The sequence below is a fragment of the Malaclemys terrapin genome, chromosome 1 (genome assembly GCF_027887155.1).
Source record: "Malaclemys terrapin pileata isolate rMalTer1 chromosome 1, rMalTer1.hap1, whole genome shotgun sequence".
In the NCBI taxonomy this organism is placed as follows: domain Eukaryota; kingdom Metazoa; phylum Chordata; order Testudines; family Emydidae; genus Malaclemys; species Malaclemys terrapin.
In genome coordinates, this window is record NC_071505.1 from 127,242,348 (window position 1) to 127,268,846 (window position 26,499).

At 44.2% G+C, this 26,499-nt stretch overlaps 1 protein-coding gene across 2 annotated transcripts in view; it reads left to right on the plus strand.

Annotated features, from left to right (window-relative positions):
* The window catches only part of LOC128842488 (tetratricopeptide repeat protein 38-like), a 39,365-nt gene that overhangs the window by 2,576 nt on the left and 10,290 nt on the right, over window positions 1-26,499 (plus strand). Inside the window, exons 2-9 of one of the 2 annotated variants that reach the window (XM_054038531.1) lie at window positions 9,054-9,131; window positions 9,435-9,516; window positions 13,580-13,751; window positions 14,760-14,933; window positions 18,274-18,349; window positions 19,596-19,715; window positions 24,943-25,002; window positions 26,108-26,146. In XM_054038531.1, the coding sequence (XP_053894506.1) occupies window positions 9,054-9,131; window positions 9,435-9,516; window positions 13,580-13,751; window positions 14,760-14,933; window positions 18,274-18,349; window positions 19,596-19,715; window positions 24,943-25,002; window positions 26,108-26,146 (801 nt within the window). Of the gene's footprint in view, window positions 1-9,053; window positions 9,132-9,434; window positions 9,517-9,877; window positions 10,038-13,579; window positions 13,752-14,759; window positions 14,934-18,273; window positions 18,350-19,595; window positions 19,716-24,942; window positions 25,003-26,107; window positions 26,147-26,499 lie in introns of those variants that run through there. The other variant, XM_054038541.1, reaches the window with a different exon arrangement.

The following is a 26,499-nucleotide window of genomic DNA, read 5'->3' on the forward strand; positions in this document are numbered from 1 at the left end:
TCACTGAATTGTTTTCTTCCTAACCAGGAGTCAGATTCTATTCTATTCATGTTCTTAAAACAATGCCCATCCCTGACTTATGTGAGCCCTGGGGCCTTGACAATTTGTCCCTTATATGGACTAACCTCATTCCTTAGATTTAAGCAAGTTATGTTAAATGATCACATTAATTTACATTTTGATAAAACAGCCAAAGTTTTATGGGTGGGGTAAAACATAGGAGTACTGTTAACTTTCTATAGCACTTTATGCTCTAAAAGAAGTTGGTGCCTAACTTCCCTTAGGCTACCACTTTTTCACAGAGGCTTACAAACATGCTTTATTTGGTTATGTTGACTGAACTGTAAAACCCAGCTCAGCCCTTTGGCCCCCACACCAGTCAGCTGACTCCTGGGACAAGGGACCAGGCTGGATCAGAGGTGCTGGAACAATTTTTATAGTGGGGTGCTGAGAGTCAGTGAACCAATCTGTAAACATAGGATGGAAACCACTTCAAGCCAGGGGGTGCACACTTCAGCACCATGGGCTGGAATGGTGGTGGTGGAGGGTCTGGCTGGAGTCAGGGGACAAAGAGACTTGGCTGGGGCGGCGACCATGATGGGGTGAGAGGCTGAAGATCCTCACTGGAGTGAGAGAAGATAGGAGCCCAAATGATTGGACAACAGTATACGATTCACATAAAATAGAATAAAAAATAGAAAAAATAATACATTTATAAAAAGTGCAAAATAAATTTAAAATAGTAATAATGAATAAAATACAAAAATATTAACAGACTTAAAAAAAGTAAAATAATAAAAACTGAAAAATAAAAGAATTGTAAAATACATAAAAACCATAAAAGGGGAAATAAAATTAAAAGAAACTTTATATCTCTATCTATATATATATACAACAATAAAATAAAAAAGGAAATACAAGTAAAATATATTAAAAAGGTAAAAATATAACTATTAAGAAAAAACGCACACGAAAAAAGAAGTACAATTGTAAAACCGAGGGCGAGAGTCCATGGGGCTTGTGCTCCTATATCATATCATAGGTGAGGGATGAGGAGCTTTGATGTGTGCCCCCGTGTCCTCTTCTCTGTCCCCCGTGTAGACAGGGCTAGACAGCAGTCTCACTCCAGCCATGCGGCCACCCCAGCCTGGGAGTGAGGGGTGGCGCCCTCCTGGGCTTCCGGACCCACAGACAAAGCCCGGGGGGAACCACTCCCATTTATACTTGCTGGACACAAGGCTCTTGCTCGTGTTGTACAGGAGGCTAAGCGCGACCCCCCTGTTATACACTGAGCAATGAGGGCTCCCTCCGTGTGGGGCAGAGGCGAGACCCTGCGCTCCAGGGACGAGGTAGCTAGTGGACAGACCCCGCCAGAGCGGGGAATGTCGGCAGGCGCCACTCTGCCTTGGACGGAGTCATCTCCACTTGAGCAAGCGAGACTCCCCGCAACCGCCAGGCACCTCTTCCGTCAGTGGACGGTGACCCTGACTCCGAGAGAGACCCCCGGGAGAGCGAGAGAGAGACGGGGTGTCCCTCGGCTGGGCCCCCTGGGGCGAGATTCAGCCCAGCCGCAGCGGGGTACACAAGGTACTAGGTGGAGAGGGGAAGGAGAGAGAGAGCCAGGCTGGAGGCCTCCGGGCTCTGCTCCCCTCTCTGCACCAGCCTGAGTCCCCCCACTCAGGGCTTTTCCCAGCGTGTACCCAGCTCATCCAACCTTGTATCATGGGTCCGGGCCAAGCCTTCGGAATGAGGGGAGAGAAAAGGGCAACGCTGCCTCTGCCCAGGCTGTGCAGGGAATCACCCCGCCCTTCTGGAACTACCTCTGGGGACCCAGCTGGAATTGTTGCTCATTGAGACTTCCAGAGCCTGGCCCCATTGCGGTCACTCCATGAGGTAGAACAGAAACATCTGCCTTTAAAATTCAACTGTATCTAGGGTGACCCCACCTGTATTTCAAGTTCCGTAATAGAGGACACTGCTGCGGGGGGAGGGGGTGAGCTCGAGGTGGTATTTTGGAGTGCTGGAGGGGTGTGTGTGTGTACTGGGAGATGGTATTTGGGAGGTGCTGGAGAGAGTATTTGGGGTGTGTAAGAACAGGGGTGCCTCTCGGGACCGGGGGACCTCCCGCAGGCAGGCTCCACCCTCAGGGCAACCGGCAGACAGCACCCCAGGCAGGCGCTTGCTGCGCTGGTGCCTGGAGCCGCCCCTGGTTGTCCCCCATAACGTCCATTCTTCTCCCCCCCACACCCCACGGAGCACTCCCCTTTTCTCCCCCGCAAGGAGCACCCTTCTCTCTCTCTCTCCTCCCCTCCGGCAGGGCTGGGTTTTGTGAGGTGTTGGGGGTGGGGGGAGGCTAGCTGGCTGCCTGCTGAGGAATGAAAGTGAAAGTAACTCACTTCCTCGGCAGCCAGCCAGGATTGGAATGGTCACGCGTGGCTGGGCTGGGGATAGCCAGATAGCATGTATGAAAAATCAGGACGGGGGTTGGGATAGGGTGAGCAGATGTCCCACTTTTATAGGGACAGTCCCAATTTTTGGGTCTTTTTCTTGTATAGGCTCCTATTACCAGGGCCGGCTCTAGGATTTTTGCCGCCCAAAGCAAAAACAATTTTGCCCCCCCCCCTTATTTAATTACCCCACCCCCGGCCCCGCCTCAACTCCGCCCCTTCCCCAAATCCCCAGCCCTGCCTCCTCCCCCCAGGCACTCAAGCCTAGGAGGGAGGGAGGGGGAGCAGCGGTGCACGAAACGGCCGCTCGGGATCTCCCCCTCCCTCCCAGGTTTGAGAACCTGGGAGGGAGGGGGAGACCCCGAGCCGCCGCGGCACACGAAACAGCTGATTCGCGCGCCGCTGCTCCCCCTCGCTCCCAGGTTTGAGAGCCTGGGAGGGAGGGCAAGTAGCGGCGCGCGAATCAGCTGTTTCGCGCGCCGTGGCAGTAGCAGCGGAGGTGAGTTAGGGTGGCCGGGGCACATTTTTAGGGGCAGCATTCTGGCGCCGGCCATGCCGCCCCTAAAAATGTGCTGCCCCAAGCACCAGCTTGTTTTGCTGGTGCCTAGAGCCAGCCCTGCCTATTACCCCCCCCCCCCACCCCCGTCCTGATTTTTCACACTTGCTGTCTGGTCACCCTAGGTGTGGGTAATTGGTGCCTATATAAGACAAAGCCCCAAATATCGGGACTGGCCCTATAAAATCAGGACATCTGGATCTGGTCACCCTAGCTGGGGAGCGCGTCTCTCCCCCGGGCTGGCAGTGATCCATCTCATCCGGGGGGAGCTGCGCAGGGCAGGATGAGCTGCTGTGGCTCCATGGGTGCCCCGTCCCTGAGATCAGATGCTGTGCTAACTTCACCATGGTCCGTTGGGCTGGCGGCGGTGCCCATTGGTGTGTGATCGGACCTGAGGGTTTGCTGCTGCTGTTGCCACTCTGCACCCCAAGAGGTGGATTTTGGGGTCCTGCAGTTTTCCACCTATCTCCTCCTCTACTGCAGCTGTTGGACCAGCAGGCTGGGGGGTGAGCCAAGCCTGAAAGCAGTACTGTGTTGCCATTTAGATTGTCATTTAACAACTTTGTTTGCCAAAAATGCTTGCTAACAATCCCTAAATTCAATTTCAATATATTTTTTTTAAATCAATATCTTAGCCAAAAACAGAAAATTAAGTTGTTGACAATTATTTGTGACAAGTTTGGTTTGGGGCAGGGAGTGGGCCAGTTTTCATCAGAGAAACAAAAAATGTTGACTGTCTTTCCTATAGCCCTGTTACTGCTAAATAGAGCCCTCCAACAACTGTAATATGCTCATCCCCTTACTAGTGTACAGAGCAGGGGTCAGCAACCTACGGCACACATGCCAAAGGTGGCACACAAGCTGATTTTTGATGGCACGCCACGGCGGGCTGAGCGGCTCAGCCCACCGCCGCTCTGGGGTTCCGGCTGCTGCCCCATTGCCAGCTGGGGTCCCAGCCGCCGGCCCCACTCAGCGCCTGCTGCTGGCCTGGGGACCCCCAAGGAACCCCAGGCTGGCAATGGGCTGAGCAGGCCGGTGGCTGAGACCCCGTCTGAGCCACTCAACCCGCTGCCAGCCTGGGGTTCCATTCACTCAGCCGGCAGCGGACTGAGCGGGGCCGGTGGCAGGCTGAGCGGGGCCGGCGGCTGGGACCCCGACTAGCAAGGGGCCGGCAGCCGGAACCCCAGAGCAGCAGCAGGCTGAGTGCTGCCGGCACCCCAGACTGGCAACGGACTGAGCCACTCAGCCCCCCAGCCGGTCCCGCTCAGCCCGCCAGCGGCCCGCTCAGCCTGCTGCCGGCTGAGTGAATGGAATCCCAGACTGGCAGTGGGTTGAGCAGGGCCAGCGGCTGGACCCCAGACCGGCAGTGGGCTGAGTGGGGCTGGTGGCTGGAACCCCAGACAAGGATCTCAGGAAAGGATCACACTAAATTGATAAGATCTGCATTTTAATTTAATTTTAAATGAAGCTTCTTAAATATTTTAAAAACCTTATTTACTTTAAATACAACAATAGTTTATTTATATAATATAGACATATAGAGAGACCTTCTACAAATGTTAAAATGTATTACTGGCATGGGAAACCTTAAATTACAGTGAACTTGGCACACCACTTCTGAAAGGTTGCCGACCCCTGGTATAGAGTGACCATATGTTGTACTAAGATTCTCTTGCTTTTTTTCCCAGTGAGTCAGTATAGCTTTTGCCAGCCCAGAGGTTGGGCAGCCAATGTCTTACATTTTCACAATGTTTTGTCCAACTTTCATAAAGTAAAGACATGGTTAATACGAGTTAAAAAGGCCAGGGACACTTCCTTGTGAAGAATCTGTGTAGCAGATCATGCTAGAGCTGTGAAAATGTCAGTTTTTGATGGAACTTTAGAGGCAGTGATTTATCATGTATTTCTGGCAGTGCCCAAAATGTGCTACTATTGCTAATGTCTTTCCAAACAAAAATGAGGCACAATAGGACTTCTGTAACATTTCTGTGCTACCTTAATCTAGATGAGATGATTCTGTGCTGACTTCATTTTGGTCACTTTGTGCTTTACCTAGGAGTAAAACTAGGGGTTATATTTCCCCACTGCTTGGAAACCCAGCTTATTAAACTGGATAATGCCATTGATCTGTTTACAGTAGAAGGTTGATATAGTGTTGTAACTAACATTAAGACTGATGCCCACTATACATTTTAAACTAAAAAGTGGCTTTGTAAAAATGACATGGGTTTCCAACTCTATTGTGTCTCAGTCAGGGCGGAGCGCCTTGTGAGGTGTCTTCACACTAGCTCAAGGTCACAGCGCAAGAACCTAGAGAGCCTCCTGAAGCACGGTGATAGTTTTGATTTAAATGGACTTGAAGTGTACGAAGAATTGAGGACACTGTCACCAATGTTGCCACATGCAAAATCGGTGATGGACATTGTACAGTTTATTCATACCAGCAAACTTGTTGACATATATCCTAATGTGTACATTGCCACTCGTATTCTACCGACAATTCCTGTAACAGCAGCATCAGGAGAACGGAGTTTCTCAAAACTAAAGCTCATTAAAAACTATCTCCGTTCTACAATGAGTCAGGAATGCTTGACTGGTCTTGCTATTCCTGCAATCGAACAAGACATCACTTTGTCTTTGTCATACAATGACATTATTACTGCTTTTGCAGCCAAAAAAAGCCAGAAAGATTGCTTTTAATTAAAAACAAATCCTTGTTTCAAAACCTCTTCATATAAATTTCCAATAAAATGTTGACAAATTAAAAAAATTATATTATTTGCATCATTCTGTCAAATCAGAATTTTTTCTATAGCGCTACTTCTTTAGTGCTAGTCCATCAGCATTACAGTGTGCTTAATTAAGTTAAACTGGGTTTAATAACATGCATGTGGCAAGTTTTCCAGTACTGTAAGCTTATGTTTGTGTTGTTAAGAGCAAGTCAGGCACAGGGGCACCAGTTTAATAATCCCGCCTAGGGCACCGTAAATCCTAAGGACGGCCCTGGAGAGGAGGCTCAGACCCCTTTCCCTATTTGCACTATTGCTCCATACAAAGTTTATAGCTGGCAATACAACTTATAGCAGTTCTACTGGTCTCTGCTTCTCCTCATAAGCACTGTCCACACCATCCTGCTTTCTAAAAAGCTTCCTGCCATTGCTAACACAGTGCAGGCAAAGCACAAAGAGGTCTACATAACAGGATAGATATAATGCTGTCTGCCAAGGGCACCTTTTCTACTCCAGTATTCCAATGCTTGGTACCACCTGTGGAGTTAGGGTGACCGGATGTCCCAATTTTATAGGGACAGTCCCGATTTTGGGGTCTTTTTCTTATATAAGCTCCTATTACCCCCCCGCCCCCATCCCAATTTTTCACATTTGTTGTCTGGTCACCCTATGTGGAGTTAGCATCAGAAGCAGTGGAATATTTTTCAGAAACAAGGCTAGTCCAGGCAAAGTCTTACTATCAATGTGTATATAGAGTTATACAGCCTACCTACCTCTTTTCCTTTCTTTATTGCTGGTGTTTTTTGCCATATTTCTGTACATAGTACAAATACTAAACAAAAGATGTAAATTTGGATTCCAGTATAGTCTTTTTAGACCTGTAATTTGAGCACTCAGTTTACTTAAATTACTTGCATGTGACCTTTAATCCAATCACACCGAGGAAACCCTGAAATTGTTAATTAAAATAGATGTCTCTGCCAATTGCTTCAAATTTCCACACTTGAGTTAATGGTTAGAATCAGAAAATATTTTAGACTGTAAAATTAGGCTAGGTAAAAAACGGCAAAATATATAAGGAATATTCTTCCATTAGCAGGAGAATCTATTAAATGGCTCCAGGTCTTTCCATCTGTATTTTCTGTAAATTCTATGTAATGGAAGAAAAATTGAGTTTGACTGTAGTTATTTGTGTAGCTCTTAAAGTGTGCCTAGCATTATACAATGCATAATATGTATTAACTTGAGTCTCTGCCCATAGAAGTTTGTAGTCTTAATAGCACGAGTGATAACAGTGTAGAAAGAGAGAGTGGGAAGTGGTCTGTGTATTTAGATAGCTTTTTGGATACAAAGTTAAAAAATGTCATTTAGGTGGCAAAGTTGAAAGTTAGGAAATGAGATTTAAGGTTTCCCATCCAACCTTCATCCCACCTCTTTGTGCATCCATCCCGTTGAAAAGAAATATTATGTAATTAAAGACTGTATGTATATGCGCAAGGGAGCAGAATTAAGGTTGCATGGGCAATCTGATAGCAAATTAGGAATTATCATTAGATTTTTCATTTGACTATTGGGATTGTTTTAGGGATACCACTAAGGACATTCATGACCAGTTCACCACAACCAATCACCCTATTACAGTGGTTCCTGAACTTTAACAACCTGTGAACCCCTTTCACTAAAATGTCAAGTCTCGCAAACCCCCTCCTAAAAACGAATATTTCCAGAGATTTTCTCCTTTACCAGAGTATAAATGTAAAAATTTCCAGTGATCGTGAAAATATAAAATTTGTTTTTATGACATGCTTATAACACACTATTTATTAATTATCATTACTGTATTTTTGTTACATTATGAAAATGGCAACACTCTTCCCAGATCTCACTTTCGTAGCTTGTATCAAGGAGCCTATGTTTCATCAAGGAGTATCAGATGTGAAACAGCATGAAGGTATTTAAGAAGCCAACTCAAAGAATTCCTCCTACCCAAGCAGTGAGGTCTTGAGCAGTCCATGCAAACAACGCACGTTACAACAAAGCTTAAACTTGTTCTTCATAATAATTTTAAAAACAATACTAGCTGCCTATTTAATTTTAAAAACAGCAAAAAATATCCACCTCCCTCTCCATTTCTTATAAGGAGTCTTGAAGTTTAAATCTCCTCAATGTGATAGACAGGCTTGCTTTGATCTGCTTAGCTCTTGGAAGTCCTGGGGCTCTGGGCTGCTGGCCCCATGCTGCCCGGGGTCCCTAGGGACAGCTCTGGCCGCCATTAGGGAATTTTTCCCCGAGAACCCCCTATAACATTTCGCGAACCCCCAGGAGTTCACGGACCCCAGTTTGGGAACCACTGCCCTATTATGTAAAACATACATCACCTCATCCAGCTAATAAAAGGTCTTATTTTAATCTTCCTGTTTATAAATCACCCTGGTGAATCTGAAACCTCTGTTACCGCAATGAGTTGTTTGCCATGGAGTTTATAGAATGAGGCTGTTATATAATCGCTGTGTAAAATTGTGCACCGCATAATTCTTTCAGCGTTTGTGTGTTATATTTTAGCCTTATCAAATGTCCATACTAGTCCTATAAATTAATCCTTAGGTCAAATATTTTGCTGGGATAACTCAGTTGACTTCCGTGGATTTACGCCAGCAGATAATTTGGGCCCCCAGTATCGCTGGTGGTATTGGTTTGATAGGAAGCAAAGCACGGATTTTATTTTGCCACATAACCATTTTGAAAGGGGTATATCTGAAGAGATGGGACTAGTATACAATTGAAGGTTAAAGAGAGACTGATCCTAAAATTACAAAACCCATAGCATATCTGGATTAAAGAGGTTAAAGAGACACTGATCCTAAAATTACAAAACCCATAGCATATCTGGATCCTCCACAGTATTGTGCAATTTGCCTTGTCTTTCTTCCACCACTACCATTCCGTCCTTTCTATCCCCATTAAGACTAAGAGGACTCCTCAAATATAATTGTAGTGGAATAAAAGGCTCACATAGCTTCTCAAGTTGTCCTGTACACTTTTGTAAGTAGATGAAACGAAATTCCCGGTAACATTCCTTCAATTCTTATACCTCAGCTTACATGACATCTGGAAAATCAGTATATTCAGTAAACAGTCTCACATCTTGTTTAGAGAGGTAAGGTGGGTGAGGTGATATGTTTTTTGGACCAACTTCTGTTGGTGAGAGAGACAAGCTTTTGAACTACACAGAGCTCTTCTTCAGTCTGGAAAAGGTGCTAATATCCTGGGACCAACATAGCTATGACAACACTGCATACTCACATCTTGTTTTTTATATAGGCCTGGCAGGATGCTGGACTTGTCCTATCCACCACTAGTAATGAGGCCTGCAAAATGTTTGATGCTACACTGACTCAGGTATGGAAGAGTTTTGATAAAACGTGCATTGAAGGGACTGACAAGCATAAAAATAGTGTTTGTGGCAGCTGGTTTTTGAATTGTTTACCCTTTTTATTAATTAAGTGGAGAGAGTCAGGTTAAACAATGTATTTTTAAGAAACAGATTCCCTCATTTATTGATGACATGTTAGATAATTACATCTGAAAAAACTTAGTCTCACCGTTACCATTTATCTTGTTACTTTTGAATTCACTCAGTTGGGACAATGAAAAGAAACTTAATTTCTCCTAATTTCTAGTCAATTTCATTCTTTATTATAGTATGTCACATGGACCAATGATAAGAGTCTAGGAGGCATTGAAGGATGTCTCTCCAAGTTACTAGCAGCAGATCCAACTTTTAGTAAGTATACCTTTTTAATTGTTATCACTGAGGCTGAACATACAGTACAGTAATTTTATATGGTTAACTTATTTCATATTACTCCTGGTGGAATTCTGTGCCAAAAATGCAAAATTCTGCATATTTTATTTGTCAAAATAATGCAATATAATCATGCCAGCTTCACTTATTTTGGTAATTTATTTAAACTACCATACAGAAAAAAAATCACAATAACTATCCAGCATTTCCTAAACACATGGAAGTTAAGTTACAAATGCTTGTTAACCATTACCCTGCATTCCAGTTATAATCCTGGATTTTCATTTAAATTACATTACTGGCGTTTGGTGTTCTGTAAAGTAGAATGTTGCTTTGACAGACCTGCGGGTGGCTATATTACAACAGAAAAACTTCAAAAACAGACTCCAACGAGAGACTGCTGAGCTAGAATTGATATGCAAACTAGACACAATCAACTCCGGTTTGAATAAGGACTGGGAATGGCTGAGCCATTACAAACATTGTATCTATCTCCCCTTGTAAGTATTCTCACACTTCTTATCAAACTGTCTGTACTGGGCTATCTTGATTATCACTTCAAAAGTTTTTTTTCTCTTAATTAATTGGCCTCTCAGAGTTGGTAAGACAACTCCCACCTGTTTATGCTCTCTGTATGTGTGTATATATATCTTCTCAATATATGTTCCATTCTATATGCATCCGAAGAAGTGGGCTGTAGTCCACGAAAGCTTATGCTCTAATAAATTTGTTAGTCTCTAAGGTGCCACAAGTACTCCTGTTCTTCTATCTGCTATTGTGTGGCCAGGGAGGTTGAAGTGTTCTCCTACAGGTTTTTGTATATTGCCATTCCTGATATCTGACTTGTGTCCTCATTTATCCTCCCTGGCCACACAATAGCAGATGTAAAGGTAGCCATCTTACAGCAAAAAAACTTCAGGACCAGACTCCAAAGAGAAACTGCTGAGCTCCAGTTCATTTGCAAATTTGACACCATCAGATCAGGATTAAACAAAGACTGTGAATGGCTATCCAACTACAGAAACAGTTTCTCCTCCCTTGGTGTTCACACCTCAACTGCTAGCAGAGCACCTCACCCTCCCTGATTGAACTAACCTCGTTATCTCCACACTGATATATACCTGCCTCTGGAGATTTCCATTACTTGCATCTGAAGAAGTGAGGTTCTTACCCACGAAAGCTTATGCTCCCAGTACTTCTGTTAGTCTCAAAGGTGCCACAGGACCCTCTGTTGCTTTTTAATTGACTGAGAATGGGAACAATTAACTAACAATGGGAACATTAGCACCCTGCCTGCTTAGTTGTTACATTTCTGCTCTGCCTCAGGGACAGAGCCTGCTTCACACAGCCCTATGGCTCCAAGCTCGGAATGCAGCAACAGAGAAGAGAGGGACAGAGTGAGTCTCTCTCACTCCTTCCCACGCAGGCGTGTGCCCAGCCCCACCCCCTTAACGTCTCTCCACAGCAGATGTGCCTGGGCTGCTGTGGAAGGGGCATGTGTTCCCCACAGATTTCTTGGCTCACCCATTTTTCTGCGGGGGAGCCAAGAAATCTGTGTAAGGTATGAATATGGCGCAGAATTCCCCCCGGAGTATCACACGCAGAAGCATAAGGGGTGGGTCCTGAAAATATACTGATTGTTTTTATTTATGTTCTACAAGATAGCCCTTTTCTTCCCTTTAGGACAATCTCTTTTAAAAGGCAAACATGAGAAATGGGCTGAAAAAATGTATTTCAAATGAACTATGAAATGTAATTACTAAAATGAATAGTAACTTGGGGGTACATGCTTGGATTTGGATCTCAGTCATATTGAGGATGCTGATGTGCTTAGGGACTGGAGGAGACAATGCTTGCTATGCAATCTCCTCCTGCTGGCTGATGAGTATGATAGGATTAATGAAAGAAAGTGATCACTTGACAGGGAAAAAATGAATGGTGGGGAAAGTGGTGAACCTCAAATTGATGTAATAGTGTTTGCATGCTAATTCCTAATTGTCCCTGATCATGTGTTTACCTTTATTATTTTAAATACACATAGTATGATGTGATGCAGTGATAGCAATAAACTATATTGATTAAATAAAAAGCTTTATTTATAAGCATGTATTAGAAAAGTACAATATTCGCCCATTGCCAGGCAGGCCAGCTGCCGTTACCACACCAAAACTCCAGTAACAGAACCTTACAGAAAAAATAAAAAAGGGCATGAACAAGTACAAAAAGTGAAACTATGTACAAGACTGAAGCCCCCTACCATTGCGTGTCCGCTACCCCCCACCGCCCATCCTCCTTTCCCTGTTTGCCGTGCCCTTTGTGCTGGGGGTGGGGAGTGCTGCATGGGAAAATATGGAGAGCTGCATCGGGCAAGTTTGCATGGGCCACCCAGCCATGGAGTTTTTCAAGCTCTTTTTGGACTGCATCACAGGGTACCATGCATGGGATTCATGCCATGGTGCAGGTATTGCAGCAGGACCCGATACTCTTGCAGCCATTAGCGATATAAGCTGTTCAGACAGTTTTTTCTGCTGAGCTCTATCCTCCTCCCTTAGCTGCTGTTCCTATTCCAGGAACTGTGAAGCAAGTGCTTGGTCTCATGCTGAAACCCTGTCCTCAAGATATACAACAAGCCTGAGCCTTTCCTCTTGCTGCTCACCATACTTTTCCTCTAGCCATAAGTCCCTCTGTCTTTGGTACTGGACCTGCTTATTGTCCCTGTTTAGAACTTTAACCATAAGTTCATCACAGAAATGCTTCCACTTGGAATGGTCTGTGAAGGTACGTCGGCCCAGGCTTCTGCTGCACTGTGGGCAAGCTATGGAGGTACTGCAGTGAATGGAGGTCAAGGGGTCTGGAACAGGACAAAACACAGAGGGTTATTGTCTCACATAGCTCAGTGCAGGCTTCTGTCCCTTCTGGGGCTGCTGCAGGCTCCACAGTGGACTGTTCCTCAGAGGTGCATCAAACAGGTCATCCAAATATGGCCCCAGGATGTGCTGCTGGTGCTCTGCCCAAAAGCCTCCTTTGGGAACAGTTTCAGCAACAGAGTCACTTTGCTGGTCTCACTCGGCGCTTGCTGCTGGCTCCCATCAGTCGCCATGCTGGATTCTGGGGTCAGCAGGGTGCCATCCCAGCTGATCACTTCATCATGCACCACTGCTGGCTCTGTGCTCAGCACAGTGCCCAGCACCTGGTCAAACTCCTCATAAAACAGGCATGTTGCCTGAGGTGTGATCCCTGGTTTCCTGTACTCAGTCTTGAGCCACTTAATCTGCTCCCTGCAGTGATCACTGGTTTGGTAAATTTGCAACACTGCCAGCTTCTTCTCTATTTGCTGGTATGTATGGTCATTCCTTGTACTCTTACTAAAGTCCACTGTTTTGCTGGCCTCTCACCAGGGATTTACCAAAATCTGGCTGTGCTCTTGTGACCTGAAGCAGCGTACTTTGCAAAAGGCTTCTCCTGGTCAGCAAATACAGAAGGCTCTCTGATGGTGTTTGCAGCTTTGTGTTCAGAAGACAGTGGAAGTGTTAAAGGCTGACACCCAGCTGCTGCACTTAACTTAGAGGGGTTACTTCCATTTCCCTGCAGTCGATTGGAGATTCTTGGGATAGAAAAGACAAAGGAAATTGGCCAAGAGGATTGTGGGATACTTTTGGTGGACTCACAGGACCCGAGTCAAGAGGCTGCATTTACATTACAAAGCAAGAGTTTGAATCCTGGGTCTTGGCTTGACTTGGGTTTGAACCCTTCACCCCTGCAGGCTCCTAGGATCCTAAGTACAAACTTGAGTCTGAGAGATTTGTGTGCAGATGAAAGGGGGTTGGGCTCAATCCTGAGTCTGGCCTTTCGTTGCAGTGAAGATGTACCTTAAGTTGCCTGGGCTTTCCATTGGGATCCTAACCAGTCTCTAGCACTACTGCCATCTACTGCCTCTGGCTCTCATTTAAACTTTTCTCTATAGTTTAGCCTAGAGCTTCTGCGCCTGTTAAATTACTTGCAATTCTTAGTGTCTAATGTTTTTCCATGCTGCTTTCTTCAGCGATGGGACATGTGATTGCTAATGGCTTGGTTCTGATTGGCACTGGAACTTCAGTGAGGTTAGACAAAAAGCTGGACAGTGCGATGAAAAAGATGATGGCACTTTCAGAATCGCAACCACTGACTGAGAGGGAGAAGCTACACGTTTCTGCACTTGACATGTTTGCCAGTGGGTAAGCGGTTGGTTTTTAGAGGAGAAGAGGTGGAGAGGGTTTTGTTATTCAAAATGTGTATAGTGTAGTTGCATGTTGCTATTTCATTTTCATTTTTATTGTTGTCTTGGCTTCTTTCAGTCCTCTTGAGTGACTGTATGCATCACTGTGCTAATTAACAAGCAATATCATAATAAAAATTATTGTTATGGTGCCAGCATACTAAACTTAATTAGTTTTAAGCATTCTGTATTTTAAAACCTACCATTATTCCAATAGTGGACTAAATTATTTTTAAAACTAAAATCACTCAAGGGGGTAAATCTTTGGTTATGCTGAAACTTGAGCATAGCATCCCATGGAGCTGGGGCTGCAGGAGTCTTTTCCTATTCTTCTTTTTATAGCCCCTGTGCACCACAAGCTCTGTTTCCTCTAAAATGGAGAGATGATACATAGTTGGAAGCACTCCCAGAAAATTAGGACTTTGGGGATTTGAGCATTTACAGAAATATATTGAATTTGCATATCCTGTCAAAAATATTGCACGCTATTAGTTTTGGTTATTTGCTTTCTGTCAATATGAAAATACTTTTATGCTAATATTTGATAAAGGTTAGGAATGAAATTACTAAAGCTCTGACCCCACAAGTTCAGTTTGCATGGCGGGATCCTGCACCTGTGAAGAACTAAATGAACTTCCGTGAGTCTCTCTGCAGGTGTGAGGATCTTCCCATGTGGCTCAACATGCAAGATCAGGGCCAAAAGGTAATTCATTTTCCCTTCTGTTACAGTGCATTACTAGTAACAAAGAATGCCATATACATGATTGTGTAGAAAATACTCTGTGAAGACAATATAACAATCGTGTATATTAGAAATTAAGAAAAATTCCTGCAAGCTAGGAAATTGTCACTTCCTGTTAGGTTTTTCACTTACACCTGCTAGAGTAGTATAAGTTTAGAAATATTAGACTGAGACAGTTAGGTCTTGCTGACTCTGTCAATGATTAATATTTTTTCTTCTCTCTAGGCGTTTTCCCAAAGCTTGTGATGTATGGGATCAAATTCTACGGGACCATCCAACTGACATACTAGCGCTCAAATTTGCCCAGGCCACTTACTTTTACATGGGATGTCAAACACAGATGCGAGACTCTGTGGCCCGTGTTTATCCTTACTGGACACCTGATATTCCTCTTAGTAGGTATGCAACTCTTAGAAGAGTTGATCTTCAGATGTCTGTGGATCTCCACCTCTGCTTTGCATAAGTTCAGAAGCTTCTGGTCAGTAGGGTTACCATATTTTGAGCCTCCAAAAGGAGGACACTCCACGGGCCCCCAGCCCCGCCCCCGCCCCAACTCCGCCCCTTCCCCAAAGTCCCCGCCCCAACTCCGCCCCCTCCCCTGCTTCCCGCAAACATTTGATTCGCGGGAAGCCTGAAGCAGGTAAGGGGGGTGTGGGGGGAGGAGGCGCGGCCCAGTCTGGCCCCCCCGGCGTCTCCAGCCTGGGTCGGATCGGCCCCTTGGTTGCCGGTTCTGGGCCCGGCCCCCGGCCGAGCAACCCCGGCCCGCCCAGCACTGCCGGTCCCCGGCTCGGCCCCCGGGCCCCCGGCCGAGCACCCCCGACCCTCGGCACCGCCGGCCCGGCCCCCGGCTCAGCACTGCACCGCCGGCCCGGTCCCCGGCTCGGCATCGCCGGCCCGGCCCCCAGCTCAGCACCGCCAGCCCGGCCCCGCCGGCCCCCGGCTCGGCACCGCACCGCCGGCCCGGTCCCCGGCTCGGCACCGCCGGCCCGGCCCCCGGCCCGGCACCGCCGGCCCCGCATGTCCCGATTTTCCCGGACATGTCCGGCTTTTTGGGATTTCCCCCCAGACGGGGATTTGGAGCCCAAAAAGCTGGACATGTCCGGGAAAATCCAGACGTATGGGTAACCCTACTGGTCAGCAATGTGTGTGGCTGTTGCAAACTTTTCCTGATTAGTCCTGCAATCACTGCCTGAGGACAGATAAGGGAGTGCCAACTAACCACCCTTGGCTTTAAAAATATGCGTATAAGAATGAACTTTTTTTTTTTGCATTCCTATTGACCCATTGGTCAGTTGTTTTTAACTGAGATTTTGTCTGAATGGGTCATTGATGATGTTGATTAATTTATAGTACTCAAAAATGTCACAAATGATATATGAAGACATGGGGTGAAATCCTGTCCTAATAAAGTCAATGGCAAAACTCCCATTGACTTCTGTTGGGCCAGTTTTGTATCCAGGGTCTTTATTCAAAAGAATGTACAGCTAAGCTGCAAGACTTTACAAGAAGGAAGCAGAACTGGGAGAGGAAAATGCAGCCCTGGGACCCGGTTTTAATTTGGACTGCCAAACCGTTGTTCTGAAATAAGAATTGGGATTTTCCTAAAAAGAGTTGTGCAATGAGGAAATCTAGTTCAGCCTGCTTGCTGCCTAACTTAAGAACTAAGTGTACATGCTGACTCAGCTCTCTCAGGAAGAGGGCTGCTGTGCTGCACCCATCTAAAACTTCTGGTGCGTCATGAAATGCTGCAGGATGATCCAGTTTGGTCTTCTGGAATTAATGCAAGATAATTTAAATATGTTGACATATCAGTTACTTATCAAACATGCTTTAGAACAGGTTTTGGGTCTTTTTAAACAAAAAATTCAAACTCTTGAAAGGCAAAAAAAGCTACTAGCGTTAAACTCATGAAAGGATTTTAACTTTGAATTATAAAAGAAATTTAGAGCTGAGTGCAGAGATAAATTTATAAGTGGATACACAGGTTGACATACAGAGGTAGATGTACAAAGCATCCATATGCAACCAGCTCCTGCCCTGACACTATAAGCTGTATGAATACAACCTTGTGACCAGCATACTGTATCTCTTCCTCCAAAACAAACTTACTTTGTTACCTCAGCAATGCAGGAAGAAAGACAAGGTGCTATGGATGTGGTTTAATTAGGTCACAATTTTATTTGCTTTACATATCTGGGAATACATGGCAATAAATTGTTCAGGCCATTGTTAATTGTTTCTGCCTATTTGGGAGGGTAGCTGTCAGCCTTCTCCCTTCCCAGTCTATTGCTGGGACCCTACTACCTTCCTCTCATATGAGGGTTAAGAGGAGTTGGAAAAAAGGGGGTGTTGTCTCCCTTCTATTCCAGACCTTAGGAGCCCCAAGTACCCCTTACCCAGCTTCCTGAGCTATGCCTTCCCTTAGGTCCACTTCCAACTCCTGTTTACCAGGTATCCCCTCTGTAACAAGTACCTGCACTGGACTCCTGCCACATCCGCTACCTACTAAATTTGACATTTGACTCCTTCCTGTCCCACTGGGTCTTTGACCTGCTGTGAGGCAGGAGAAAAAACCCATCACGCCTCAGCCAATCTGGCAGTGAGGGTATAATTCCTTCCCAGCCCCAAAAGAGAAAAAGCGACAAGTTCAGTGTCCACAGCAAATCATAAAAAGTCTGCTCCCGTAGATGGGAGGGTGAGTGCTGCTGGACAGTGACTGAGGAGAGAGAGACATCCTTCTGGAATACACAGGGTATAAATACCTTCCCCTTCTCCGGTGGGTTCGTGCACCCCACTCCCCCAAATCTGGCCAGTTCCTGTTTCTCTGTTTGCTCCAGTCGGGTAAGTCTGTTCCTGTTTCCCCTTCCACATAACCCAAATACAGTAGGGACCTTAAAGGAGCCCTGTCCCCTTTTTCCTGCTGCCTGCACAAAGACCCACCGCATTTAGTTGCAGTGAGTACACTCCAGAAAGTGGACAAAGAGCTGACAAAACTTTGACAGTATTTGATGTATCTAGCATGGGAACCCAACAGTGTCATGTGGAGAACACACAACATAGTAGGCAGAGTTAGGATTCTCTGAAGAACAGCAAATTCTGACTTTTTGAGATGTCCAATATAAACTTAAGAATTTCAAGCTTTTGCTCTGACTAACTACAGTATTCTGATATCATGAGTGCAAGTAATGAATTAAATGCATCTTAATGATTCCTTTTTGTCTGGGAATAAGCACTGGTATCTATTTTATTATACTTTGCAGAGCTTCAGTAGGAAAGAAAACTGCTACATTACCCAGACATAAAGTACCCTTTTTCGCCTCTCTGTAAAATCTTTTCACTTCAAAATATATTAAATTGGGAAAATGATACAATATCTACAACATTATACTTTGGAAATATATGCACTGAATATTGTAAACATACTGTACTTGATTTCTTTAAAATACTCTGCATCTCACAAAGTTCTGTGTGATTTTTTTTTTTTTTTTGTAGTTACCACAAAACATGAATACATATATTTTCCCATTCCAGGTATGTTGGGAAAGAAAAAGTTGGGCATTTCCTCAATATGCTAATTTTTTGTAGGAAAAAAATCAGATTCTGTGTACTTTCTCCTTTTCCCACTATTTGGTATTAATATGGTGCAGTGGAAGAATTATTTTGTATTGAAATTTTTTAATGTGCTTTGCAATACTAGCTTTATCCTCCTACTTCTAAATGAGGTTTTCCTTTTGTTTAGCTATGTGAAAGGCATATACTCCTTTGGACTGATGGAAACTAATTATTTTGATCGTGCTGAAAAGCTCGCCAATGAGGTAAACAGGACACTATTGGTGCTAAAAGGTTTTTAAGTTTTTAATCTTATTTGGTATTCAGATGTTCCTTTGAGAGAGAAGATAAATGACAATTTAAAATAAATTAAACAAAAGTAAGCAACTGTTCTGAAATTCATAACTGTTCATGTGCCACATCCTTATGGTAGGTTATGGGCCTTTGAGACCTAAGAATAGGGGATTTCCCCCTTTTCCTTAGTTTTTGCTGGCTTTTTAAATTCATGATCGGAGGGGGAGGAAAGGATAAGAGTGAAGGACAGGCAGAATCTTGCTATGCAAGCTGGAGAGAATAAAATGGAAACTTGTCATTGAGAAATGCATTTGAGACTTGTGTCCGTTTGCCATCAAATCTTAGGAATGGTAACAGCCCCCTAGTAAAATATCAGACATGCAATAGGTTAATCTGATGAGCACTCTGCATAATGCCTTGGTAAATTAGGTATATGTCATTCATTCTTTATAAGTATGATCTCATTTGCAGTGGTAATGAAAAGCTGGCAACATAACCACATGACCAAGGGTTCCAGTAAAATAGGAAAGTTACATGAATTATAGCACAAATGGAATCTATTGGCATCTTTGTATGTTTTTGCCAAACTGCTTAGATGTTGCCAGATTGCTGAAAGTAATAGAACTTAAATCTCTTATTTTACATTAAATTGACAGCAAATGAAATTTGTGGGTGATGTGGGAGGGATTTACAGATGAATGGAGAATTGTTGGAATAGTAAAGATGCAGCTGTCTGATATTCAGAACTTAGCAGAGCATGTTCTTGTTATAGGAAAGTGGTTAACTGCAAGGAACCGTATTATTATTTTCTTTTACAGCAAGTGATCAACTCATATGCTCCCCATCTGGAGGGTATGAGATGGACATAAATCATGGCTTTGCCCATGCCATATGACTCTTCTGAGCCTGAAGGATAAGGAAAGTTTGTAAAATGAAGTGTAATTTAGTGGTCTTGGTTCAGGCCTTCATTCTGAAACTACTTTGCAACTGGTATCTGTTCAATAGATGCTAGCAAGTGAATTCATCCAGCAAACATTTTTTTTCTTCTTTCAGTTGAAACCAGTCTCCCAGGATATGATTGAAGTTATAAGCAGAGATATACTTAATACCCATCATGTATGAGAAACATTCTTCAGTTTCTATACTCGCAATAGTATGTACAGTTATTTGTAATGTACCTAGTATGCATCATGCTATTTTCTCTTTTCCCACTACCAGGCCTTAGCTATAAACCAGTCAGATGCATGGTCTGTCCATACCATAGCACACATAAATGAAATGAAAGCAGACCTGAAGAATGGGTTGACATTTATGAAGCAAACTGAAAACAACTGGAAGGTAAATTTCCTTAACAGTTCCTCTGATGTGGCTGACTGTGGGTTTTTTCCTCCTTCCACTAAATACTAGTGATTCCTCTTTATGTAGCATACTTTTAATCAGATCTGTTTCCTAATGAAATTTGTAGACTTTCACAAATAATAGGAAACTACTGCTTCAAGATGGAATCTCCATTCATGCCACTTTGGAAGCAACAGGCAGAAAATGTAACTACAGTTCCATATTTCAGAAATCCACCTTGGGTATTAGTCATCCAAAAATTCCCCTCAGTGTTTATAGCTGAGATTAGTGATACACAATTAAAACAAAAAAACCCCAACAACTCCAAACTCATTCCCCGAAGTTTCTGTTTTAATGACCTAAATAAAAACTTTTAAAGCAAATGGGTGAAATACTGGTCCCACTGAAGTCAATAAAAGTTTTTCTATCGACTATAGTGTATCCAAGATTTCACCCAAAATTCTATGAGTTCTCATATTTTACCTCGAAATATTGAGGTAAGTTCTGAAGGCATCTTTAACTAGCATGTGATCTTACATATAAAAATATTTCACAATTCATAAGCACATCAGAGTTGTTAGACATTTTGAGTATGTCTGCGCTGCAACGTAAGCCCATGGTTAGTGGGGCTTTAGTCAGGTGACCCATGCTAGGGAACTCTGGGCTTGAGCATCTACATCAGTGGTTCCCAAACTTGTTCCACCGCTTGTGCAGGGAAGTCCTTGGCGGGCCGGGATGGTTTGTTTACCTGCCGCGTCCGCAGGTTCGGCCGATCGCGGCTCCCAGTGGCTGCGGTTCGCTGCTCCAGGCCAATGGGAGCTACTGGAAGCAGTGGCCAGTACGTCCCTTGGCCCGCGCTGCTTCCAGCAGCTCTCATTGGCCTGGAGCAGCGAACTGCGGCCACTGGGGGCCGCGATCGGCCAGACCCGTGGAAGGGGCAGGTAAACAAACCAGCCCGGCCCACCAGGGGCTTTCCCTGCACAAGCGGCGGAACAAGTTTGGGAACCTCTGATCTACATTATATTTTAACCCTAAGGCTCTGGCTTCCACACAGTAGAGTGCAGACCCGAGTCAAAGTAACCATGTCCAGAGTCCCTAATGCTGCCCCTCCCCACCCCAAAATGTGGCCACTCTAGCCCTAGGACCATGGTGCACTGTGGGGAAAGCTTTGTGTCCGTCCCCCCCCCCCGCCCCCCCTACACACACACACACATTACCAGGAAGCAGCTCATTTTGCAAAAGGCTTCATCAGTTTGCTCTCCATTGCAAACCCAGGAGGCTCTCTGATAGTGTGCTTGCAGATCAGTGATCCGGAGAGAATGGGTTAATGCTGACGTGAGCTGTTGCCATTTGCAAAGAGGGAGTGGTGGCTTCCATTTTCAATAGAGTGAATTGCAGGTTGTTGGGATAGAGGGGACTAAGGAAATTGTCCCATGAAATTGGGATACTTCTGGCTGACTCTTGGGACCTGAGTCAAGCGGGGCTGTGTCTACACTGTGAGGGAATAGTGCTCAGACCCTGGTTACTGTCGGAACTCAAGATTGGATCCTCCAGTCTTGCAGGGTCCTGGGACCCTGGGTTAGTGCAATTGCAGTGTAGGTGCAAGGATTGTTAGGCTTGAGCCCTGGCTCAAGCACGGGCTTGACATACCCAAAGGGAGGTGGCCAGTAGATAAAACATTTTACATGCCACTTGTGATTTGGATCATGAGCAATATATATGTGCATAGGATGCTTTTATTTGCTGTGGCTATGGGCCCTTTGCTCTGATATGCAGGCAGTAAAGTGAAATTTATGAGCTTTCTACTAAGCCTAAGATCAGCAATTTAAGAATAAATTGAGGGACTTGACAAAACTACTTCATGAAAAGATTAGTGAACATAGAATGAATTGTAGGGAGACACAATCAAAGCAAGATTGTAAAAGACCTCAACTTGTGTTTGCTTTTGGGGAGGGGAGGATGTTAAAAGATTGACTGGAAAGGAAAGGAAAATGGTGCTTGTGCCCTTTTCTGTTCATGTTCTTATATCATATCCATCTGAGCATGGTCCAGTAATGCACTAAATCAGTGGTTCTCAACCAGGGGTATGTGTACCCTTGGGGGTACACAGAGGTCTTCCTGAGGATACATCAACTCATCTAGATGTTTGCCTGGTTTTACAACAGGCTACATAAAAAGCGCTAGAGAAGTCAGTACAAACTAAAATTTCATACAGACAATGACTTGTTTAAAGTGCTTCTTATCCTATACACTGAAATTTAAGTACAATATTTATATCCAATTGATTTTGATAATGCTATGGTAAAAATGAGAAAGTAAGCAATTTTTCAGTAATAGCGTGCTGTGACACTTTTATATTTTTATGCCTGATTTTGTAAGCAAGTAGATTTTAACTTGGGGGTATGCAAGACCAATCAGACTCCTGAAAGGGGTACAGTAGTCTGAAAGATTGAGAACTAAATAACATAACCAGTATCTGTCATGTGGGTCTTTTCCTTCTTTCTTTCTCCTCAGGCAGAAAATTGTGTGTAGATTTTTAACTTTTGTCTGCTGTATGCAATGTATTTGATAGTGAAGGAAAGGTATCAAAGAAATGCACCTTGCACTTGGAATAGAAGGTCGTGAAGTTTGTGGTGGTTCTTACAACCCCCAGGAGTTTGCTCCAAGAAAGGTCTGTCTGCTGTAGGAATGAGCTTTATCCTTGCAATTGACAGTTCCACTACTCAGGGGGCAGAGCTGTATCAAGAAGGCCTAAAGAGGTTTGGGGTTGTTTTCTGCTTGTTTTTAAAAATTAGAAATCTTCAATATCAAGATCAGTATTATTGACGGAGAGCTTTCTGAGCGCTCCTTGAAGGTTCAGGCATATCACATTTCAGAGAGAGATTTTTTTTTCCCCTTTGCTGATCAACTTTGAGGACAACAGCAACAAAACAAACAAAAACACGGCACCAAAACTAACAAACAAAATTGTAATGAACTATAAATAGAAAATTTGGGTGAAATTTTCAAAAGCACCAGAGTGCTCTCTCAGCTGCCGCCTACCTTGTAAATACCTAAAGTCCCATGGTGCCTAAGTTTCTGCAGAAAATGTCCCCTAGGAACCTACATTTCTATTGTGGGCATATTCACGGTCCACTGTGTTCCGATGACTGGACACCTAGCTCACACCTAAGCACCAGCAGGATCCTCAGACTAGCGTTGCCCTACTTATCTCATCTGCAGGGCCCAATTCAGCAGGCTTGCTCAGAGCATGCCTACTGGATTGGGCTTTGCATAAAATGCAGCCTGTGCGGGAAGGTGCTGCCACCTTCTTACAGCCTTTACTCCAGTGGTGAGAGCATTCATCTAGGAGATTCCTTGGTTGGAATCCCCACTTTACCTGGAATTTGGACCCAGGTCTGCCACCTCCCAGGAATGGGTCCTAACTGCTGGGCTATGGGATATTATGGGGTGGGTCTCTCTCAGTCTCTCCTGTTGAAGCTGTTCCACGTTATATAAATAATTACTCATTAGAACGTAGGTCTTCCACATCCCAGGTGAGTGCCCTAACCTCTGGGCTATAGAATGAGAATGACTGTTTCTCTGGCCCAGTGACTTTAATTATTTGTACAAAGTAGAACAGCTTTTTGCAAGAAAGGACTTAGGCACTAACTCCAGGAAAGGGTTCATGCTTGTGATTCCCAAGCTGAAGGAGGCACCTTGCACTGGTCTCGATTTAGGTGCCTAAATCCCTTTGAGGGGTGCACTTAGGCCACACCCTTCCCCTAGGCATTTCTTATAGGTTAGCCTATGCAGCACTAAGAAGCTACATTTTATTCATAGGGAAGGGACCAATAATCTTATTTGCGTGACATTTGGAACAGATTACTGTATAGGCCAAACTTGCTAATGTCACTTTTATGTCTAACCTTTAACCACCTGAGTCAGTAGAGTCCTTGTTGTAGTTTAATATTAAACAAGTTATGATAAACCACTGGCGTATGTAAACAACATAAAATGCTGACATACGGAGAACTCTCTCACATCTCGGAGGTTTGTACTGAAGTAGTCACCACTAAAATGAGCACTCTGTTCCTTTAGAGATAAGATTAAATTTAACTTCTCCATTGGACAGGAATAGGTAGTTTTAGAGTCTGTGATTATTGTACTTATCTGAGTTGCCACCAATATATTGTGGATTCAGATTCCTGTTTGTTACACTGGTGCAACCCTGTTGTCTTCAGTGGATTTGTGCCAGCGTAATCAGAGGCAGATTAAGGTTTCCCGAGCCCTGGGCCAGAGCAAGTGGGGGGTCCCTCCTCATCCCTTCTGCCTGTGGCCTTGCCCACAGCTCCACCCCTTTCTGCCCCTTCCCTGGGGGTGGGGCCTGCCCCTGTTCCACCAAGGGTCCCCCCCATTTCACCTCCCCACTGTAGTCCCACAACCCCTTTTGCTCCTTTCTCCCCTCTGCCCCTCACTGAGGCCACAAGACTGGAGAAGCTCTGACCCCTTGCCACAGTCCCGGGCTGCAATGGGGAGTGAGAGCTCCTCCAGTCCCAGGGCCACAGCTGGGATCCGGGTGCTGGGGCTTCCCCTGCTGCCGTGCAGCTTCTGCGGGGGGGGCTTCCCCTATCCCACAGCTTTGGCCGGGGATGAGGTCGGGGGGGCTGTGGGTGGGGCTTCTCCCCGCCTGGCGGGGAAAAGCCATGGAGTGGTGTCGGGGTGCGGGGACTTCCCCCGCCCCGCCTGCCTGGTGGCTGGGGCTCCGGGCTTCTGCTGCCGGGCAGCGGATTATTTCCAGGGGCCCCCCAGTTGGTGGGGACCCCTGGGCATGGGCCCCATGGGCCCAGTGGCTAATCTGCCATTGGTGTAACAGAGAGGAGTATTTGACCTTATGCTGTCAGCCTATGGCTGGAAAGGCAGGCGTGAAGTTAGTCTGGTCTGTGTAGGTTTTCCAAGAAAGGTGCCATTGAATGAGGTAGAGTCTGATTAAAAATGCAGTTCTGCTCTGAAAAGTTGCTCTATAGAACTTGAATTGTGAGGTTCCATCTTTGTCTCTCTCTACATATCCACAAAGAGCAAGTCTATTGAGTAAGAATGTGCTGTTGTCAGTTTTCAGACTGGAACAACAGTTTAAGCTTCTTGGCTCTAATATCTACTGATTTATTAGGCCCTCAGATTTGGATGCCCTGGATCTGTTTAAATCAGAATTTAAATTGGAAGTAAAATATTTTCTCTCTCTTCTCAGGACTGTGACATGCTTGCTTGCCATAATTACTGGCACTGGGCTTTGTATTTTATTGAAAAGGTATGAGCACACTTCTACATCTATATACTATCTGCTCCAGTTGGATTAATATTCTCATATTAACAGGCAGACCTGACAAAAAGGGTATGGTCTGCTTTCCTCCCTTCTTTCTATTTGTATGTTTTTATGAAATACTGCAGTATAATTTGTGGTGTTTGGTTATATCGGGTCACGTTATATCAGGGTAGAGGTGTACAATTTTTTCCTACACGCAGAATGTAAGAGTCTGGAGTTTGCAAAAATTACATGAGAGAGACCAATAGGGCCACTATGTTAAAGAAATGAGAGATTTTATGCTGTTAATTTCCCCCTAGTCTTAAAATATTTAAGATCTATTTAAACTCTTTACAAATATGTGTATGTTATCCTGAACCTATTGGGCTGCAATATATATTTTCTTTGGATTTAATAAGAATAGCACTTAACATCTTGGGGGCAAAAATTAGCAGGGAAATAAATGGTGGTATGTAAGTGGCAAAGCAGTATGAGTTGGTGAGGCAATACATGTTAATGACAAAGAGTGTAACTTGCCCCAATTTAGCAGTTAATTAATACAAAACTTCGTGTTACACCCTAACTGGAGAGGGTAAGATAAAGCAAACCCCTTCCTTACTTTATTGAAACCTTCTCCAAGTTACTTTTCTTCCTACGGCTCCTCTCCCAATACCCATGTGTTAACATGTACTATATGTTGCATTTGTTTTGCACATCCACTGAAATGAGATTTCCATGATAATTTTGCGTGGTAAATTTAGTATTAATCCACGTTGAATTTTCCTTTAAATTTATTCAGAGCTCTTTGATTAAGTTTTGGATAAAAGCCACAAAATAACTCTAGAGTTTATTTTATTTTTATGTATAATTGCTTTTTATGTAATATGACTTGAGGTACTCTCTTCTTAGACTCTATAATACACATAATAGATAATAATCAGGTAGCCCACTTGTTCACCTCTCCCATATCTAATCTGGGTATGTTGCACATGGACATTTATTGATGGGATCACTGATATTCTTTTAAAAATTTGGTATTACCGAACTCTAGCAGTCACTTACGGACACTGTATCCTAAAGGTCATGACACAATCCTCCTTTGGTTTTACAGGGTGATTATGAGGCTGCTTTGACAATTTATGACAATCATGTGAGTATAAACCATTTCTGGTGTAGTGAAAATACATTGTTCAAATGAAATGGTGTGCACATGCCTCATTTTGTATTTGATGTAAAATATATAAAGGTGTGATACCATTTTCTGGTTTTATTTTGAAATGTTTAATTGGCATTTTAGAGTGACTATTCAACTCAACTGGCAAAATCACAAATGAAGTTACAGAGGTCATCCTAAACCCGTGCCAAAAACCCCTTTATCTCACACCATCATATTTAATGTTGTTTATATCACTTTTTATTTAAATATTTTTAGTGTTTTCCAATTATTTTTATTGATACCACTTTCATATCCTGTTATCTTTAGTCATGCTGCCATAGTTGCTA